Here is a 10,079-nt window from a genome sequence, read left to right on the forward strand (position 1 = left end):
AATAACGGGCTCAAAAGTTATTTTCATGGGTCAGTTTGGCTTTTAAGAATCATGCTTTTGGGAAATGGAGTTGTTTCTTGAGGATCAGATTTCATCTACTTGATTTTTATTTGTGTCTAAATTGACTCCTTAGACCTTGAATTGTTAACATCTAGTTCAAGTGTTTAGTAAATATTCTATTTATGGTGACTACTGAATAGCTTTAAGTGGCCAAATTTGAAAAATAAAAAGCTGCCCACTTTGCCTTTTCCTTAATATAATTTATTTTTCTAATTATAAAAGTAAAATAAACACTTTTAAAAAATATTCTGAAATATAGGAAATTTGTAAAATATAGAAAAAAGGAAAAATTACCCCAAATCCCAAATCTTACCATAATCACTGCTGCCTTTTTAGTGTGTTTCCTTCTGATATTTTTGCAAATGTTTTCAGATTTTCTAGTGGAGTAAAAAAATCTAATTAGCTTTTTTCCAAGTTACCTAGGTCGATTTTTACCATCTAGGTAACAATGATAAGCATTTTAAATAATTTTTAATGTATCCCATCAAGTAAATTGGTACCTTGCTGTATATCTAGGATACTTCTGTTTTTCTAGAAATATCTTTATGATAATAGCTTTTTCATGATTTGATTATTTTCATAAGATATCCCACATGGAATTATGGATCAGTACACATTACTAGTTTGATACACATTACTAGTTTGCTCCTACAAAACTTAACTTATTTATGTAATTGCACAAAAGGTCAAGTGTCCCATCTTAGCATCGATTACTATTGTTGCCTTCTATTTTTGCTGTGATTTTATTGTCAAGTTTAAGACATTCTGAATTTAAAGATGTTAATAATGAATTTTATTCTCATATTAATGGTTGTAATTTGCCTGTTTTTATGTTTTTTCTTTCCTCCAAACTCTTCAACTTCTAGCATTTTCCATGTGCTGATTCTTAATCTAATTATTGTGGGAGCTGGAGTGCTCATGGCCTGTATATACCCAAACATAGGAGGAATCATAAGGTACTATCTGTAAGGGAACTGTGCCCCTTTGTATAGTGTCTTCATTTTTATGCTTTTCCTGTTATTGTTGTTTTAATTTAGTTATGTGAAATTTCAGTATTTAAAACTGGTGATATTCACATGTAGTTCTCTGGTGTCGGTTAAGGTGCTCACTACCTTCTATTTCTGCTTATTTCTAATTCTAGAAGCTCCATTAGCTTTAAGCACATATTTCTTTCTCTTTTTCTTATCATTTTCTACTGTATTCCTTTCTCCTTATCCAAAATAAAAAGTAACTTTTAATATATAATGTATTATATTGGGGTACCTGGGAGGTCTCTTGTATATCAACGCTATGTCCTAACTTTCTTAATCCATTTCTACTCAAGAACATGTTTCAGTGTCAATTGTAGTCAGAAAGTAAGAGTTTAGATAAGAGTTTAGACCCTGCGTGGCTCTTTCCTTAATATCCTTTTTCTAAAAACATTGTGAAGTAGTTTGGGAATAAAGTTGTGACCAGAGTCTCCTGGAAGACTGGGGTTTAGACTAATGTGATTTCTCTTACTTAGCCTATAGAAAGCAGGGCTGAATCACTTTTTTTGAAGACCTTACTAAAGAAAATAGCAAGAAATTAAAGGGGAGATTATTAACCTGATGCTTATTGAATATAATAGACTTATAAGTTCCTATTAAACCATTCTTCAAGAAAACTGAGCATAGGGAAAAGGAGAAGAAAGTACAGGTTCCTCTATCAGTCTCATGTTTAGGTATTTTTGTTATTATCTTTGATAATTATGCTGAATGCCAGGGAGGCGCTCATCTGTTCTCATTCTTAAGCAGATGCTAGCAGTCCTTTAAAAACTCAGAATGCATAATTAGTTTATAAAAGATCAAAGATAGAAGACTATCTCCAGATGTTTCTGAGGAAGTAGCCACAATCACGGAGACTCAGAGGAAATATGGAGATTTGAGAGATGAATAAAAATCTCTTTGTCAAGCAGATGTCATAAAGATGAACAGGAAGTAAAATGTTTTAAACTCAAATGCTTTGTGCCAACAACAGATGTATCAAAAATAATTTTGTTATATCAGACTAAAAAGGGTTTATATTATACTGTATTTACCTTAATTGTAAATCAAAAAAAGCAAAATACAAGATGAATATTAACCCTAAAAGCTTTTATTTTGCAGATATTCAGGAGCAGCATGCGGCCTGGCCTTTGTATTCATATATCCATCTCTCATCTATATAATTTCCCTACACCAAGAAGAGCGTCTGACATGGCCCAAATTAATCTTTCATGTTTTCATCATCATTTTGGGCCTGGCTAACCTAATTGTTCAGTTTTTTATGTGAAATACTCGACAGTGTTCTCAAGATCTTTCATGGGATTTTGAACTTTGATACCAGTTCCACATAAATTCTCTTGTAAATGCTGTTGTTGCTGTAATTCTAAATGTTTTCCTAAGATAATTTGAAAACAAGGGAAATAGTGATCCATCAATAAGTAATGTCAATTAGAGTGGGGAAAGGGACAATAAGAATGATCTTTGTCTCTACCTTTTTCATATTCACTCACCTCTTTATTCTCATTGTCTTTTCTGAGTAGAAATATTTGCCCTTAGGAAAAATCATGCTGTGGGTTGGTAGATATAAGGTGGGTGGGTTTATTTTAGCTACAGTAAAGATTCTCAGGGTATCACACAGGAGGGTATGGCCAGATCCCGTTTCTGTTTTCTGTTTCGATATATTCACTTTAATTTTACTTGCTAGACCATTTTTGCAGTTTGCCCAAACCTTTGCTGTTTGGGACAGTAAACCAGATACCTCATTTAAAAAAAAAAGGTCTCCATGACATCCGTGTTAATAGAGTGAATTTTTAACTATGTCCTCAATCTCTATTAGGAAGGAAGGAAGGAAAGAAGGAAGAGAGGGAGGGAGGGAGGAAGGAACCTTGTCAGTACAGGCCCCATAGTCATGAAGAGTATATAAAATAAGTGAACTAGGAGAGTTTGTTGCTGTCTGACTTCTCTTTTGTTTCTAATCCAGTACCAGTGATTTAGGTTGAAATTCTAGTATCCTGGCCAGATTTTGCACAGGGACAAGTATGACTGGGGGGTGTCTTTTGCTTTTCAGATTTCTGAGCATTGAATAGGATGTCATGATAGGACCACAGAGGAAGAATGTAGGAAGCATGGCAGAGAGGGATACATGAGACCCTACAAGGGAGACAGGAAGTAGAGAGGGGGCCAGGAAAAGTGAGGGGTGGAAGTGGTTTCTTTACTACAGGAAAGGATTAATTCTGTCTGAGGTCTGACTTCTGAAGGAGACCCCCCTACTTCTGTAACCAGCAGGGTAGAGGTTAAATCCCCAAAAGAAAGCTCCTTGGATCTGAGGAAAGGATTAGGGAACCTGAATTCTTGGGATTAACAGTCTCCTCTCTTTCATTCAAACTAAAAACTAAACCAGAATCGCAATGCATGTCTTCCATATAACCACCTCAGTGTTCTACTGAAAAAGTTAGATTTCTCTAATTTCAGGCTTACATTAAAAAGCATACTGTGTTAATACACATCTCACATCCCAGAATAGTGTGTCGTTTTGTGTTATTTCCTTCCTTTAAGAAAGATGAGTGAAATAGTGTTTTTTTAAACCTAGTAGAGAGCCCCCGTTTTGTGGCCAGCTATAATTACTTTCAGCAAAGCTTTCAGTCCAGTTCATAGATGCATACATATGTTGATGAACTATATTTCCTAAAGCTCTTTTCTAAAAAACCTCACAATGAAAATTCTCAAGCATACAAAAAAGTAGAGAAAATAATATGCTATCCACCCCCCCCCGCATATACCCATCCCCTAGATTTAGTAATTATTAGACTGCTGTATTTTTTTTTTACCTATCCCCCTTTTTTCTTTTCCACTGAAATATTTAAAGCCAGTCTCAGATGTTGTTATGTCATTTCTTCTCTACAAACCTTAATATGTACTAACTAGCCTATTGAACTTATTTATTGATGGAGACAGTCTCGAAAGTATTTGTTAGCAGAAACTGCTGATAGAAGTTGGATTTATTAGAAAATTCTGCATTAGGTGCATGGATTTTTTTGGTTAACCTCTCTTAGAATAGGAGTGTGATTCATAGAGAAAGTGTGTCTCTCTTTGCTTGGAAGTCCCTGCATCTTTATGACTTCAGACTCTTGTTCAGTTAGAAGAAACATAGGAATCAAAAGCTAGGTAGCTCCTTGAGAGATCCTCTACGCTTAATCCCTGTTTATCCCTACTTGCCTTCTTGTCCTTAAAAACCTGAGAAACAGAGTTTTTATTGCCTCTTTTCATATATACTTGAACATTTCAAATATATATGAATTCAAATATACTTGAATATTTTTACGTGGAAAAATATTTTGATGTATTTTTGCCCATTTAATGATCAAAGTAAATATGACAATGAATGTATTATTTACTGAAGTAAAAAGCAATGTGGGTATTTGCTTTAAATAGACTTGATAATTCTTGAAAAGACTTGATAATTTCTTTAAAAGACTTGATAATTCAGAACTTCCAAAATCTTCCCTTGGACTTATGCTGAATGATTTCGCCCTCTTTTCGTTTCTTGTCCTGATCACTTTGCCCTCTTTCATGTCTTGTCATGAAACCAACTCCTCTGGCCTGTGTTTTCGCTTGGTCAAAAACTCTGTGTGGGTGTGTGTGTCCTGGCTCACACATCAGTATGATGAGATATGAACTCATTCAGATCCCATTATAATTAATTTTAGGCTTTCTCTATTGTGCTCTCTTTGGATTCTCTAATTAAATTTCTTTCACTTTTTGCTCTGATACGGTTTGAATTTAGCGTATTTAACACACAACTGAAGACATCATAAAATTAAAAGAGGGTTTTTTTTTAGAAAAGTCTTCCTTAAAAAGGCCCATGGATGAGTATGTGGTATGCTGACACTAAGTCAAAATGGACAAAGAAATGTCCTTTGACATTTGACACCTATGGATGATCATCCAAAATCAGTTTCATCTTCATACCCAAAAATGTATTGGAGTAAACAATAAACTTACTCACAAAAAGGGGCTATATCAAAGGGAGATATTCATTTTATTTACATTAAATATATTTTCCAAACACAATATACCTACTATATGTAGAGGTAAGAGAGTTTTTGGTTTCTACTTGGACTTCATTAGGAGCATTGTTGATCTGTATTTTGACTTACTCTTTTCCATAAATAATTGAGTAAACTATGTTTAGTGCTTTGGAGGAGGCAAAGATGTATAAGACATTATTCCTATCATGAAGGAAATTTTAATCTAGGAAAGAAATTATGTATATAGTTAACTATAATGCAAGGGACTATTAGAGAAAGAAACCGACCCTACCAGTTGGGATCTTCAGGGAGGGCTGGTAACGGAAGCAAGCGGAGTGGTGACACAGCAAGGACCATTTCCACATTTCTAATAACGGTCCAGAATTTTAGATATTTGATGCATTCGCCATCATATGGGATCTTGTAAAATGTAATTGCTTTTATTTTGGCAACTTTCCTCTAAGATAAGTTTTATCAGAAGTGTTTAACTGCTTCTGATACCATTTATTGTTCTCCGCATTTTTAACCCTGCTTTACTCACTTCTGAATTGTGGACAGCAAAGCACTATCGATTAGTAGGGGAAATAATTAGTAGCACATTGGGCAGTACAAACAAAGAGTCTACAAAATTTTCTCTCCAAAGATTTATTGAAATAGCAGTGTTCAAAATGTCAAATGTTTGAGCTCATTGATAAGAGCAGAAAATTTTGATGCTGCATGTTTTCTTTACAAAGCACTGACCTATTGCTTTTTATTGATAGAATCTGGTGGTGGTGGTTTGTTTCCTCATCCCAATCTGAACGTCCAAAACAAAATCCGAATCTAGCTGACACCTAAACAATAGAATGATACATGGGTTTGTGATCCAAAGTGAAATGTGTGCGAGACGGCCTGGCTGGCCCCAGTTTCACAGCGGACTGCCCCGCCGTCTTCACTTCAGATTATGTAAACATGTCTTGCAAAACAGCTCTGACGGGAACCTCATAACCTAAACAGTACTCTCTGAAATGTAATTTGTTGTTTTTTTAATATAAAAGAAGAAATTAAATCAAAATTATTTTGAAGAAAAACAACTGTGGGATTTTGTTTAATTGAATTTTGCCAGGAAATGCTATTGTCGGGTAGCACTTGACCCCAGGGCAAAAAGAAGCTGAACTTCATCTTTTACAGGGTCAAGCTTCTCAAGTGACTTCACATGTGTCACATTAAGTCACTCAAGTGACTCCTGCATCTGTCACATTAGGCCATAAGGAGCCCTCCCTAGTGTTCTTATTCTGGAGAAAGGTATAGGCTATCTTAACCAAAACCTAAAATGATCATCCCTTTTTGACAATAAACTGTTGTGACCTCTCCCTTCAGAATGAATGTGACACTGCAGATAAGTATAGCCCAGCTTCTGGCAGAGCTTAGGGTCGTAATCGTCCAGAGCCATTTAAGGCAATAAAGAGCTCTAATTTTATGTCTTCCCTAAGTAACATTTTCCCCAATGTCCTATATTTCCCAGCTCTTCTGCAAAGATAAAATAAGGCAGTCTTTTAAAAGTCCATTCTCCTTACTTTTCTCAGGCCATAAACTACAGGACTGTGGAATAAGGATTGGAAAGAGCACACTTTCCAGATTTTCCCTCCGGTGGCCCTTCCTTAATCCCAAGTAATTCAGTCATGTTTGATCATAGCCGGGACTTAATATACACGTTTAGTTAATCAATTAATGAGGCAAGATTCTACTTTAATAGGAAACAACAAGTTAATTGCGGTTTTCTAAGATTTTGTTCCATATCTCAAAACAAAATTGTTCAGTCAGGTTCAAGATTAGTCCCTCAGTTAATATGTAAGAACTTACTGGATGCCAGACACTGCGCTAAGCACAGAGCATACAGTGGTGAACACATTGGATGCAGCTTTGGCCGTTTAGCATCCTTTGCCCACCCTCCTGAGCACTGGCAGCGGGTCATTTTCACTAAGTGCCACTAAATTGCCAAGCTTTGACCCTTTCCTACTGCCCTATCTCTGTTGAATGCCGTGATGACTCCACATCATACACATTTTCAAGGGATGCCTGTAGGATAGGGGTGCAATAACTGCGACTTTGTAAAGTGAGCCATGTTTATCATGATAAAACTTGTAATCATAGGACATTTATTTATACAAAATTAAGTAGATATGTGGACAAAAACTGAAAGGGGCCACAGAAGAATAAACATGACTGACCTGTTGAGGTGATGAGATTCTAGGTGAATCATTTATGTTTTATTTATTATTTGCATGACAAGTTTTCTAAAACACGAGGATAAATCATGGAAAAGAAGGCTTGTGGAAGTAAGTCTCCACTCAACCCATGAAGTAAAGACCAATCTATATAGAACCTTTGGGATGGGTGAGAGAGATCATTGATTACGGGGGCAGATCCAGGTTTTGTGGAGTCTAAAGTTTATATAATTTTGTGTTCCCTTTTAAAGAAAAACACACAAAACTAGGAAGGCGCCCGTACAAGTGAGGAGCCCTGAATAGCTTCTTGAGCTATAAGGTAAATCATCCACAAACTGCTCCAGGGCAGGGGATTTAGAAGGCTGAAGGAAGTGTAATGAAGAAAAATTTGGGGCACTCTGATACGTCAAGCTTTGAGTGTCTCTGCTACCTTTAAGAACTACAACTTTTACCAGATCTGAGCTTCTATTTCTAGAAGAGTCAAATTGGATTTAGCAAAATAGCAAGGAGTACAAATTCAGTAATGGCTAATTTGGGATCAAAATAGGAATTCTTTTTTTTTTTTTTTTTTTTTTAGATTAGAGTTTTTACTTGGGGATAGGTCCTACAGGGTTTTTGGGGTTCTGTTTTCTTTTAATTTTTATAGAGATAATAAAGAGTTCAAAGAATACTGTTTAATGGTCAAATAGCTATTTGGTGAATCTTAGGTATGAGGAACTGTTTAATGGCTTTTGATGGAGTAAACAAGTTATCAAGAGCAACATTAAAGTAAGGCAACTTTTATTTATTTATACTCCAGAAAGGATCTGTTTCTACTACACTAAAGTAAAATCAATTTTGCAGGATTAATTTACTTTTTTTTTTTTAGAGAATAAATTAGAAATTCATGACACTTAAGGAAACTAAAACCATTCAAATAATTACCCCCTGGTGCCACATTATAGTCATTTGTATGTAGATAAAGCCTAATCCAGTGCAGTGAACTTTTACTTACTGTCCTAGATTTGGAAATGCAAATATAGAGTTATTCTTCCCAATGCTGCCAGAATTCTCTTTAATTAATATGCCATTGATTACATCTCTCCTTTGTAAAATCCTTCAGTTCTCCAATAGAAAAATGGCCAAGGGCCTTTGTGACAGACACCTCTCAAGAGGAAAAAGTACGGATAAACATGAAGAGAAAAAAAGTTCAGAGTTGAACTACTGATCCATGCTAATGGATAACCTTAACAGAAGCCAGACACAAAAGACTACACATTGTATGATTCCATTTACATGAAATGTCTAGAAAGGGCAAATTTATAGGAACAGAAAACAAAACTGGTTGCCTAGGACTGGAGGTGGGAGCAGGGATTAACTGTAAATGGGTATGAGGGAACTCTCTAGGGTAATAGAAATTATTTAAAGTGGACCGTGGTAATGGTTACACAACTATATGATTACTAAAATCATTGAGTTTGTATACTTACATTGGTTGAATTTTATAGTATGTACATGATCCCTCCCCCAAAGCTGTTTATAAAACATTCATCACTAGCCGAAAAGGAAACATAATTTAAAATGCTTTCTACTTGTCCAATACTAAAACCATAATAATACCCTGGCAGAAGTGTGGAAAATGGGCACACATACAAGTGGTAGGTGTAAAAGCGGATCCAGAGAGTCTTCAAGTAATTTGGCAAACATGCATATGCACAGTGCCTCAAAGTGAGGCTTTGACTCGTTCCCAGAAGTGTATCCTCATGAAATAATTGGACAAGTATAAACATACAAATTCATGTGTTCATCCCTTTATTATTTATAATGGAAAACTCAGAAACAACCTAAATGTCCAACAGTAGATATATTATGGAATATCCATCTATGGAATACTGTGAAGCTATTTTAAATGATGACGCAGATGTATACATGTAATGTCAAAAAGATGTTTATAGATATGAGTGAACAGAGATCATAATGAAACATGTATAAAATGTAAGACATCTGTTTATACTGTCATGTGCCTCTTAACGATGGGGATATGTTCTGAGAAATGCATCGTTTGGTGATTTTGTCATTGCGCGAACACCACAGAGGGCCCTTACCCACACCTAGATGGTAGAGCCAACTCCACACCGAGGCTCTATGGTACAGCCTGCTGCTTCCACGCTACAGGTCTATATGGTATGTTACTGTAGAAAAAAACACTAGAGTAAACCAAGCACAAGAGAAAATGATGCAATCAAGAGACTGTAAACACGAGATGTACGAGGCTGCTGCCGGCGTAACACGACATACTGTTTTACAGCAACCTTTTTGTTATAAATAGAAAATACACTCCAGAATAACAATGAAAAGTATAGTATATTAAATACATCAACCAGTAACAGACATTTATTGTCATTGTCAAGCATTGTATACTGGACACAATTGTACGTGCTATAGTTTTATACGACTAGCAGCTCAGTAGGTCTGTTTACACCAGCACCACCACAAACACGTGTGTAATGTGTTGTGCTATGATATTACGGTGGCTACCACGTCACTAGGTGATAGGAATTTTTCAGCTCCATTATAATCCTAAGGAACCACTGTTGTATGTGTGGTCTGTCATTGACCGTCGTTACGTGACACATGATTGTACATATATAAAAGTCTGGATGTTTATATAACAAATATGAACATTAGGTATCTCTGGGTGCTAGGACTATTAGGTGTTTCTTTTTTATTTCTTGTTTATCTGTATTTTCTAAAGCTTTAAAGTAAAAATGTATCATCTTTTGTGAGAAAAAGCAATAAAA

The 10,079-nt window shown here is 35.5% G+C and overlaps 1 protein-coding gene across 2 annotated transcripts in view; it reads left to right on the plus strand.

Annotated features, from left to right (window-relative positions):
* The window catches only part of SLC38A9 (solute carrier family 38 member 9), a 65,523-nt gene extending 61,726 nt beyond the window's left edge, over positions 1–3,797 (plus strand). For both annotated transcript variants that reach the window (XM_081054012.1, XM_081054011.1), the window contains exons 14-15: positions 927–1,016; positions 2,187–3,797. In XM_081054012.1, the coding sequence (XP_080910138.1) occupies positions 927–1,016; positions 2,187–2,352 (256 nt within the window). In that variant the 3' untranslated portion in view covers positions 2,353–3,797. The remainder of the gene's footprint in view (positions 1–926; positions 1,017–2,186) is intronic.
* The last annotated feature ends 6,282 nt before the right edge of the window (positions 3,798–10,079 follow it).

Source organism: Rhinolophus hipposideros, assembly GCF_964194185.1.
Source record: "Rhinolophus hipposideros genome assembly, chromosome: 7".
NCBI classification, from domain to species: Eukaryota; Metazoa; Chordata; class Mammalia; order Chiroptera; family Rhinolophidae; genus Rhinolophus; species Rhinolophus hipposideros.